Below are 11,893 nucleotides of genomic sequence, written 5' to 3'. Positions count from 1 at the left end.
AGAAACTCTAGCTCAAGGGATTAACGCTGAGAATGATAGGGAAAGCCACCTGCCATTCTTCTCTGGCCACTGCATGTGTGTGCATATTCACATGCTCACATGCATTCAACAGACACACATACACACAGTGTGCATGCTCACATGCATACAAGGACATACACATGCACACAGATACACACAGTGTGCATGCTCACATGCATACAAGAATACACACAGACACGCTCACACACACACAAACACACAGTATGTATACTCACATGCTCACATGCATACAACAGACACACACACACACACACACACACACAAGAGAGAGATAGAGAGAGGGCTGTGGCTGTGTCCAGAGACAGGAATAGGAATTAGGCAGGTGAGGAGGCTGGAGAGGAGGCTGAGTTGTGGGGAGCACTTGCTGCTCTTGCAGAGGACCTGGATTCAGTTCTCAGCACCCACACTGAGGTTCACAACTCTAGTTCCAGGATCCAATGTGTGCAGCCTGGCTCCATGGGCACTGCCTTGCAGGTGATATATGCAGACACACACTCAGGAAAAATGATAATGAACAGATCTTTGAGAATTACGTAGGAGAGAGATGAGGATAAACGGATGCTCATGCGAAAGGCATGGCACGTATGAAGAAAGTAAAGGAGATTGTAATGTTCCGGAAATCTCTAGAAATTCAGCTTAAAGCCTAGAGCGTGCAGAGAATGATGGCAACCATGGAGAGCGGAGGAGGGCTTTGTGCGTTAGTGGGGAGTCCCTCTACCACTTTAAGAATGTGGCTGGGTCATCTTTGCGATGGGATGGTGGGTACAGATTTGGCTGTCAGAAGCTACTCTGAGTTTTGCTATTCCAAGTGTGGTCTGTGGACCAACAGCATTACTCATCCATGCAGAGCCAGGCACACTGGGTGAGTCATATGTACTCTTAGGCCCTGGTGGCGCTCTGTTCCAGAGGATAGTGTGGAGGAGAGATGTATACAGTGAGCAGTGGTGGCGAATCCTGAAATACCCGAAAGATCCCTGGGGAACTGTCTCTGGAGAGAGTTGGTTAGAGGATATTCACGGGTCAGCATGTTGGGTGTGTGGAGCTTGGAGAATACCTCCCCCCACCCCCACCTTCTCAAGATGTTGGCCTTTAAATAGACCTGATTCCTTCCTACCAAAACTGGCCTTCTGGGGCTGGAGAGATGGCTCAGTGGTTAAGAACACCAACTGCTCTTCCAGAGGTCCTGAGTTCAATTCCCGGAAAACACATTACAACCATCTGTAATGGGATCTGATATCCTCTTCTGTTGTGTCTGGAGAGAGTAATGGTGTACTCAAAACTGGCCTTTTGAGTTGTGAGTAGTGTGGACTTGGTTCCAGTAACATGGCCTTGACTGCTTTGGTTGCAGTGTGATGTCTGGGACACTGTGTGTGTACTCTCTTGGGGAGCACCATTGTCCATTCTGTAGATGAGATGAGGAGTGAGCGTCCCAGGTCTGCCCAAGCTGTGCTCCCTCCCAACAGCCCAAAAGCAGTTCTTGTTCAGCCTTCTCCCTGCTTTGCAGTCTGCTAGCACAGGCACCATGCTGTCATTCTGTGGTGTGCTTTTAGGCCTCTTATATACATACATACATGCATACATACACATGCACACACATACATACATATATACATACACACACATACATATGTACATACATACATGCATGCATGCATACACACACATACATACATACATACACAGCATATGCTATGCTATGGTGATCTGTCTTCTCCTTTGGCTCCATGAAGATCAGGGACTATATCTTTCTTATTTCTGTATATACCTGATTTTGTATAATACCTGGTGCAAAGCCAACATTCATAAATTGCATGCATGAATGAGTGTAATCCTACTCTGATATGTAAGAACTCCACTTATAACCTTTCTCAGTATACATACAGGCTGCATCAAATTTGAGGCTGTGTAACAAATCATCCCCAAATTTTGTTTGTCACTAAGCCCGATGACCTGAATTCAGTCCTTCCAGCCCACACAGTAGAAGGAGAACTGATTTCCAAAAGTTGTCCTTTGACATTCATGTACACGTGCACCTGCACACACATGCATGCATGTGTACACAAGCACACACACATGAGAGAGAGAGAGAGAGAGAGAGAGAGAGAGAGAGAGAGAGAGAGAGAGAGAGTAAATTTAAAAACCATATTAAAAAACCTCCAGAAATTCTTTTTATTATTTTTTAATGTGTATGGGTGTTTTGTCTACACATATATCTGTACATCATGTATCATTTGTGTGCCTAGTGCAGGCAAAGGCCAGAGAAAGCACCAGATCTTCCAGAACTGGAGTTATAAATGGTTGTGAGTCACCATGTGGTTATTGGGAATTGAACCCATGTTCTTGAAAAGAGCAGTCAGGACCCTTAACCATAGAGCCATCTCTCTAGCCCCAATCCCAAGATGTTCTTGATGTAATCACCAAACTAGAAACATCTATCTGGGAACTTTCTAGAAAAGTGTATTATTGGGGCTCCTTACAGAATTACTGGGTTCAAGGCTTATCCGTGCCTTACCTCTCTGTTTAACTCTCACATACCCCTACCCTGCAAGTCCATGCTAGCTCTGGGGTAAAAGATACTGGTTTTGAACAAACTCTGTTAATCTAGCTCACGACTCTGGGCTGACCGTGTGTAGCCTGGGATCTGCTGGCAGTCTTATCAGAGCCAGACTCCTTCAAGTCTGCTTCTCATGGCTGGTTTTGTCACATCCAATTTCAGCTGGGACACTATACTAACCTGGTTGCTTTCTACACAGGCTCTCGTAGATCAGGCTAGCCTGGCAGATTGACCATAAGTCCTAAGAGAATAAAACTTGATCCCTGTCATGAAGATGGTACAGTGACTCAAGTCTGAGGAGTGGGGACTTAGCCTTAAGGGAGGAACTGCTAAGTTGAGTTTCAGAGGTGTGTCCTCCTGGAGGATACTCTTCCCAGAGTCTCAGAGAAGAACCTTGCACCAGGGTGGTTTCTGCGTGTATCCAGCATCCTGACTCACTATTATCTACCTATTATGGGATGGATATTGCTCTTCCCCATAATATTAGGACTAGAAAAACAACATGAGTATCTTAGGATCTCCCTGTGATGGGATGAGAGTTGGGGAGGAAGGACTCATTGGTATCTTCTTCTGGAAATCAAAAAGAACCTTAGGGGCTGTGGACCTCAAGAAGATTGTCATGTCTCCCTCTGGTCTCTAGATATCCTGGAGCATGATTATGTAATGTCCTTCCCACGTGAGTTGGTAATGTGGACACAGGAGCATTATGAAGACAGCTTTAGCTTTGTGGCAGCAGGACCTTTGACTTTGGACCTGGTGTCTGGGATAGCTAGAGATACTCTGGATGAGGTGTCATGGTTCTCAGTTTCTGAGCCAGAAACTCCCCCAGCCACAGGACACACCCAGGTAGAGCATGGCAGTGTCACTGAGTCCTATATTCCGGCAGAGCTCCCCCCACCAGGTATAACTTGGCCTCCCACAGCTCAGGGTGAGGCCTGTGGATACCACTCTCACCCCGAGGGTCTGCCTTTGCCTCCTAGTCATCCTGAATTGGCTGGGGGGCCACACTGAACACTGATGAGCCCTGACACTCACATTAGCCTCTTCTTGTGGGGGATACAACCCACCGTCTGCTTTTAGGGCTCTCTAGGTGGAGGGCCTCCTGGCCTCCATGCCTTCCTCCGGTTCCCGTACAGCACCACCAGTACCTGGGGGCTCACTGGGGATAGATAGCTCTGCCATCTTGGATCAAGTGCCTCCCTCTGCGAATAGGGGCTTGGAGTGACTGTCCATGCCTTAGACATGAGAGCATTAAGGTTGGATGTGAGGAATGAGCTTGGAGCCGCTCAGCTTAGGGAAGACAAGCATACACTTGTTTTTTTGGTTTTTTTTTTGTTTGTTTTTTTGTTTTTTGTACTCTTCCTGCCTCCCCTTCTGGCCTTCTTAAGCTCCACTTACCCCACCCAGATGCTTTCCTGTTGGTCAGTGTGCTCTTCCTGGTCCTGGGCTGACTGACATGTGCACAATGTACCTGACATCTCCCCAATTTCTGCTGGAACTCTGTGGTCCTTTCCTTTCCTTCAGCGGCCAAGCCCTGTCTTCCTCATCAGGGGGTTGAGGCAATTAAAATTCAGATACTGTTTGTAAGGCACTTTGTACATGGCCTTGAGAATATGAGGTCTTGTTTTTATTATAAACATCACTGAAATTTTCCCTTCATTACAATCACAGCAGGTCACAGTCCACATCCAGTGCAGGGGCTGGCTGGGGGCTTGGACCTGCCCACCCCACCCCACGAATGTTCTCAGACTTAGGAGGGACTCAGAGGGCATGTCCATCAACCTCCTGGCCTTCTAGGTGAGGAGGCAAGACCCAGGGGCCTTGAGCAACTTCTCAAAGAGTTCAATGATACGGTGGCCAAGCTAGCTGTGAAATTGGTCAGTAGTACAGTTCGGCTGTTCTCATTGTCAGACAGAATGAGAGAGAAGATGATCCCTTTTAATTTGTAGTCTGGTCATTGTTTTGTCTTGATGAATCAGGAGGGTCCAAGATTCTAAATGAGCATACAGAGTTACCAGCACTAGTGAGTTTGCCCTGCAACCTTGCCCGGGTGATTAAGCTGCGCCAGGAGACCTGCCTGGATGCAAATCGCATCTAATGCAAGCTGGAAGAGTTTCAGGCTGGGATGCAAACTTAGAGAACATTGTCACAGGCAGAGCAAGATCCTTGGCTCACATTTGTACCTGCAGTACCTGGTACAGCTACCAGACTGGGACAGAGGGGGACAGAGGGGCTTTCTGAGCATCCTGAGCATGAAGAGGTCTGGGTCTCCTCCCTGCTGATCCCTGCTGGTCACAGGGGAGACTGAACACACTACAGAGTGCATCTCAGTTCCCGTTGAAGCCTGAGTGCCCATCTCTGTGGTTTTTCTAAGCAGTCCTTGTCCTTACTACTCCTCCTAACTTCTGGCTTTGTGTTTACAGGAGCTTCCCTGGGTGTCCGTGCAGTGGGCATGGATGAGCCTGGCCCTGAGGGCCTCACCTCCACATCCCTGCTGGATCTGTTGTTGCCCACTGACTTTGAGCCACTGGACTCCGAGGAGCCCAGTGAGGCCATGGGTCTAGGCGCTGGCCTAGCCCCGGGCTCGGGCTTCCCCAGTGAGGACAGCGAGGAGTCCCGGCTCCTGCAGCCACCGCAGTACTTCTGGGAAGAGGAGGAACTGAATGGCTCCAGCCTGGACCTGGGTCCCACTGCAGGTAGCTTTGCTCACTTATCTCCACACAGGATACCAGGAGTGATCCATGGTGGTGGGGGCCATGAGGCAGTTTCTACTCCAGCCCCTTCTCCTTTTCTCTCTGGTGTCTTCCAGGCTGCCTTACACCTGCCATGATCACATCTCTGAGACTAAGTTTCTCCTTTAATAGTGACTACAGTTTTGAGCCAGGTACCCACACATACAGCCTGGGGCTGGTAGCCAATGCGCAAGCAAACTTGCAGTCCTTCCATCCTCGGCCTCTGCAGTGACATGCTTGGCTTGTGGGGTCCTTTTTTTGAAGACAAGGAAAAGAGAGCTGTGGTATCAAAACTCAGCCACAGATCTTCCTCTAAAACTCTGACATGCTCTGTAGATCTATGCTTTGCGATTTAAACAAGAATTGGTTAGGAGCACTGGCTGCTCTTCCAGAGGTCCTGGCTTTAATTCCTAGCATCTATATGGTGGCTCACAGCTGTCTGTAATTCCAGTTCCAGGGGATCTAACTCCCTCTTCTGAATTTCTCTATACTCCCAGGGCACTAGGCACACAGTTGGTGCACAGGCAAACATGCATGCAGGGAAAACTCTCATGCACATTAAAATAAAATATATAAACCTAGTAATTTTTACATGAGTATTAGTGGGGTGTGATAACCATATCTTTAATTTCAGGACTCAGGAGGCAGATGCAGCTGGATCTCTGTGAGTTCCAGGTCAGCCTGTGAGTGAGACCCTGTCTCCAAAGGAGATAAACACTATAGAAAATTAAAAACAAAACAAAACAAAAAAAAACAAAGTTAATTCAAAGGAAATAAAGCCACCCAAAATTAAACAACAGAAAACTGAAAAAAAGAAAAACTAGAACCATAAGGAACATTTTCTTTTCTTTTTTTAATTATTTGTTTTATGTAAATTTATTAAGTATTATTTATTTATTTTATGTATATGTACACTGTAGCTGTCTTCAGACACACCAGAAGAGGGCATCAAATCCCATTACAGAGGTTGTGAGCCACCGAGTGGTTGCTGGGATTTGAACTCAGGACCTCTGGAAGAACTGTCAGTGCTCTTAACCACTGAGCCATCTTTCCAGCTCCAGGACCATTCTATATTCATTCAACATATTTCTCAAATGTATTTCCACATTATTAATTATCCTTTTACCACCTGATATTTTCTTACAAGTTTCCTTTACTTCTGTTTTATGTGTATGGGTGTTTTGCTAGCATGTATTTCTTTGCACCATGTGAGCGCCTGCTACCACCAGGACACCAGGAGAGGGATAGGTCCCCTGAGACTGGATCACAGAAAGTTAAAAGCCACCATCTAGGTGCTTGCAGTCAAACCAGATTCTGTGGAGGAGTAGCCAGTGCTCATGACTTCTGAGCCATCTCTCCAGACCCCACCACTCAATTTTTAACAGTTGTGCAGTATCCTGCACATGGTTGTCAGTGGCCTGAGCTCCTCCCCTGTTGTGGTTTACAGGTTTAGTTGCAGCAACAAATGACCTCATGGTCATAAGGTTATAACTCCTGGTTATAAGGTCTCCTGGTATAATGGCTAGAATGAAATCACTAGGTATGCGATTTCTCGGTCAGCATCCCACCCAGGAACAGAAGACAGGGAACCCAAATAGCCCCAAGAAATAAGGCAGTGGATTTGCAAAAGTCTGGCAGGATGTGGGAGTATCCTTAGGAATCCAGGGCAGGCCGCAGATGCACATCCCCACCCTTGGGTACAAAGGATTGGAAGGTGACCATCTCTGGTGACCATCTCCTTCCCACTCCACATCCAGCATCTCATCTGCAGGTGCCTCAGTGTCATGTTCTTCCTCTCACTGAGGAGCCTGTCAGAGACAGGGCCATGGGAGCCCAGGGCTGTGCTGATCAGGTCAGCCTGGGGCAGTGGTAGAGGAGAGCTTTAGACAGTTGGAAGGCAAGTGGAACAGCTCTGCCATCAAGTGTGTGGGTCTTTACAAGGGCTCTGGAAGCATCTCCAACGTGACCCCCAGAGAGACTACAGCATTCACTCATCAGAGGTACTGAGTTCTGGGGCCCGAGATGTTTCCCAGCCCTGAGTTCCATTAACCAGGTGTGATGACCCAAGCAGTCCTTGCATGCAGGCAGCTGATGCAGTGGATGCCAACCTAGACTAGGTAGCAAGACCTAGACAAGACCTTTTTCAAGAAAAGTCGGGTCTGGAGATGAAGCATAAAGGTAGAGTTGCCTCACTGGTCATGCACCAGGGCCTGGCTTCCATCCCGAGAACCCCTCAAGGGGAGGATTTTGCTCAGTTTGATAGGAAAAATTATAATGGACTTTTGTAATAACCTGGTAAACTTAATATTAATGGAGTATATATTCATATATATATATAATTAAATCTATATATGTACATGCATATATTCTGAACATAAATTATATAACATATTCTATACAATATATTTTACTTATAGAAGTATCAACTATAGTTTTCAGGGCAAGAGAGATAGCTCAGTGGTTTAGAGCACTGGCTGTTCTTCAAGAGGACCCAAGTTTGATTCCCAGCACCCATATGGTGGCTCATAACCAGTCATCTCTAACTTCCAGTTCCAGAGGATCCAACAGGCATGGAAGTTATGCACATACATGTATGTAGGTACTACATTAATGCACATAAAGTAAAAATAAATACTTTTACTTTGGACTTGAAGCGTGGGGTAGTGGAGAGAAGGTAGGTACTACAGCTCCAGCCCTGCCCGCTAACAGCAGCCTGACATCGGTGAACAGTGCAAGGCCAAAGAATGAGGCCAAGTCTCACCTAGGGCATGGGGGTCCTCACCTCGCAGGGAGGTCTGTGTTCCCAGCACCCAGCACAACATTTGGCAGTGGGAAGTGCTCTGCAGATGGTTGCTGCTGTTACCACTGCCACAGGTTTTCCTACTGAAGCATTTTTTTCTGCCACTGTACAATTTTTATATAGAAGAAAGAAAATATGTCTGTCATTTAAGAACAGAAACGTCTTCACAGTCTGTTTAAGTTTTAAAGATTTTGTTTGTTTATATGCTGTGTGTGTGTGCCTGCTTGTTTATGTGTACTTTGTGTGTGCAATACCCAGGGGATCCAGAAGAGGACATCATATCTACCAGAAATAGAGTTATAGCAGGCGGTGATCTGTCTATGTGAATTCTGGAAATCTAACCCAAATCCTCTGAAAGAGCAGCCAGTGCTTTTAACTGCTGAGCCATTGCTCCAGCCCCTTGAAAATGGTTTTACATGTTTTTGTTGCTTTTTTGTTTAGAGAAGTTTTTCTTCCCTAAGATATCTGCTCCTCTATTCCTCTATTCTCCTGCGCTTTTAGACTTTTATAGCTAGTAACTGTAATGTTGGTGGGAGGTAGAAACCCATATTAGTGACTTTTCTTGTTACTGTGACCAAACACCAGACAAGAAGCAACTTAAAGGCAGAAGGGTTTGTTTGGACTCAGAGTTAAAGAGGATACAGCTCACCACGGAGGGGAAGATGTGATGGCGGGCAGCTCCGTGGCAACAGGAGCGAGCATTGGGCACGCCTCACCTGCTCGCATCTTGGAGGAACAGAAAATAGAGATTGGAATAGAGCGTCTAAGCCCAGCCTTAACAGCCCTCTTCCTCTAGCTAGACTCCACATCCTAAAGGTTTCATGACCTCCCAAAATAGTGTCATCAGCTGGGGACCAAGTGTTCAAACAGGAGTTTGTGGGGACATTGTTATCCAAATCACCAGGGGGCCTCATCTCCTCTTCCTGGGTAGGTGACATCATTCCAACAGTTCAGCCCTCGTTCCTGAAGGGGCAGTCTGATGCTCTGTGCCTCTCTCTGGATCTTCCCACTGTGGAGAGGCAGGTAGGCAGTGGGTAGGAGAGCTGCAGAGGTGCCTGGGACTGACTGCTGGGGTCATAGCAGAGTCCAGGGAAGGGTAGTATCTCCTCCCTGGGCTTCTCCAGGCCTCGTGATAAGAAGTCTCACCATCACCCTGTCACTGTTCCTAGCTCTCAGTTTGGCTCACTTGGTTTACTGTCTTCTCATCATTGTCTCACTGAGTGATGTTAACACAGCTCTTTTTTATAAGATTTACTTATTGTATGTATGTGAGTATATATATGAGTACACTGTAGCTGTCTTCAGACACACCAGAAGAGGGCATCAGATCCCATTACAGATGGTTGTGAGCCACCGTGTGGTTGCTGGGAATTGAACTCAGGACCTCTGGAAGAGTAGTAGTCAGTGCTCTCAACCACTGAGCCATCTCTACAGCCTGTTAACACAGTTCTTACAAGGAAGGAAGGGAAGACATAAGCAGGCAACCTCACTGCTGGCCTCTTAACTGTGTACTTGGTGGTGGTCTTCTGCTCCCCCTTAAGTCTTGCCTTTTTATGTCACATGACCCCATCTTTCTGGGCAAACACTCCTGGGTGAACCCCAGTTATATAGAACATAGGTTATATTTCCAGTCCACCAGAAACTGGTCTCCATAGCACAGATCCACTTCCTCTTCTGCCTGGCAGAGCTGAGTGGATGAGCTACTCAGGGGCTCTCCTGTGACTGGCCTTAGAATCCTATTCTAACTGGCACTGGCTCAAGCCTGCTCCTTAAGCCTCTACTTCTGATTCTTCCCATCCTATTGGCCACAAAAGCTCTTTTTCACCCTAGCTGCCTGGTTGCTAGGTGACCATCCTTCACTACCCAGCTCAATAGGGGACAGTCACACTGTCCATGAGCAGATGCTGGCAGCTGCAGTGCTGCTAGTGCCCTGTCCATGGTGTGTAGCCTGGCAAGTAACACAGAGCTGGTGTCCCATGCCATCTCACTCTCCGGGCCAGTGGTGGGTGAAGGTACCCACTTCCCAGACCACCTGCTGGAAGTTGTGTCTCTACATACCATTAGCAGCTCCTAAACACAATTTCCTCACAGTGTCTGTTGGGCATTACTGCAAGAGGGTTGAGGTGGGAAGAGAGTTAGGGTCTATGCTGGCAGTGGGTAGGGAGGCAGATATTCAGAAGACCCAGAGGGTACTGTGTCACTCACCACCATTGCTGGCTTCTGCTCTTGCACTCAAGGAGTCAGAGTCCTACACCCTGTGTCTGAGGAGCTGAATTGTCACAGAGCTGCTCTTCAGGTCTATGTCTCTCCGGAAGAGCAGTCTCACAACAAAGTGAGGTGGGGTGGGGGTGGATGTATCCATGCTCTCAGGAGTTTGAAATGGAGTTAAAGCAAGATCAGCTCATCCCCAACAGCTAGAGATGAAGAATAGCTGCCATTTTATCCAGTTTTAGCCGCTTTCTATTGCAGGATTGGAAGGTTCTGGAAGCCAGACCTCCACAGTAGAAAGTCCACAACTGGGAGACCTTTGGGTCTCATGGTCCTGTGACAGAACAGAGCTGGAGAGGGGTATGCCTGAGCTGCTGTGACGTTTACCCCTTGATCATGACACTAAGCCATCCAGAAGGTGGCGCTCCAAGCCCTAATCACTTATTAAAGGCATATCTTGGCACTATTATAACCACAATTAAACCCTCCCTCATGTAGCTAGCCCACACTGCCAGGACTCACAGTCCTCCTGCCTCAGCCTTCTAAATGCTATGTTACAGGTGTACAACACTCACAGTTGGCTTCTGAACCATAAATTTCAAAGTGAATTTCAGAGGTGATATTCAGACCACAACACACCCCAAGATTGCCCCCTGTCACTCTTTACCCACTCTCTTTTCTGTAAGACAGGATCTGCATTAGGCACTATGATCCAAGGGAAGAGGTGAGTCAGAATCCCGCCAGAGAGGGTGCAGATGACCCCTGGACGCCAGTGCATCCTAGAATCCCCATGCACAGACTCACAGGCTTGTGTGGAAAAGAATCTGTGGGGGCTTATGGAACGAGGAACAGGCTTGCAGCTCCAGCAGGAGACTCGAAGTGCCAGCTTGGGCTGTCTGGGCTATCCTGTTCTATTCTGTTCTCCTGGCTTCAATCCAGGTAGACTGCCCAGAAAAGTCATTGTCTTTTTCCATAGTGACCCCCATAGGGAGTGAGCTCTGCATCCTAGGACCAGAAAAGGGTCAGGGTGGTTCATATTGGGTCCTGAACCCCTTGCCTGCCCTGTCACAAAGCCAGAATTCTCTGATTGGCAAGGGCTGGGGTAAGCTACCCCTAAAGCCAGTGCATGGGGGCCCCTTAACTCCAAGAAGAGGAAGGCATATTCCCCAAGGGGAAATCACACTCACAGAAAGAGGGGTAGTAGAGGGGACCATGAACAGCAAAGCCCTGAGTATCTCATGGATGACAGAAGCAGGGCAGACACTATCACTGTTTTATAGCTAAGGAAACTGGGTCAGAGATTTAAAAGTGGCACTAAATTACCCAGAGAGTAAGTGGCAAAGCTAAATCTCAAATCAGCCACCCTTCCCTAGATGGAATCGTTCTTACTAGACTTCTTTAATTACGCCTGCCTAAAATGGAACTTACAGAAACCAGACACCGAAGCAGCTGTCTGCTGGGACCTGGACATAGTGCTGTTCTGCAAATCCTTGCTGAGCCGTAGCTGCTGCTGCTGCTGCTGCTGCTGCTGCTGCTGCTGCTGCTGCTGCTGCTGCT

The 11,893-nt window shown here is 47.5% G+C and overlaps 1 protein-coding gene across 1 annotated transcript in view; it reads left to right on the top strand.

Annotated features, from left to right (window-relative positions):
* Positions 1-5,025: 5,025 nt before the first annotated feature.
* Podxl2 (podocalyxin like 2) overlaps positions 5,026-11,893 on the top strand; it is a 24,472-nt gene continuing 17,604 nt past the window's right edge. The window contains exon 1 of the mRNA XM_028782978.1: positions 5,026-5,292. Within this exon, the coding sequence (XP_028638811.1) occupies positions 5,049-5,292 (244 nt within the window). The 5' untranslated portion in view covers positions 5,026-5,048. The remainder of the gene's footprint in view (positions 5,293-11,893) is intronic.

This window comes from Grammomys surdaster, unplaced genomic scaffold, assembly GCF_004785775.1.
Source record: "Grammomys surdaster isolate TR1022 unplaced genomic scaffold, NIH_TR_1.0 948, whole genome shotgun sequence".
In the NCBI taxonomy this organism is placed as follows: domain Eukaryota; kingdom Metazoa; phylum Chordata; class Mammalia; order Rodentia; family Muridae; genus Grammomys; species Grammomys surdaster.
The sequence above is the reverse complement of the archived record's forward strand: the minus strand, read 5'-3'. Positions and strand labels throughout refer to the sequence as shown.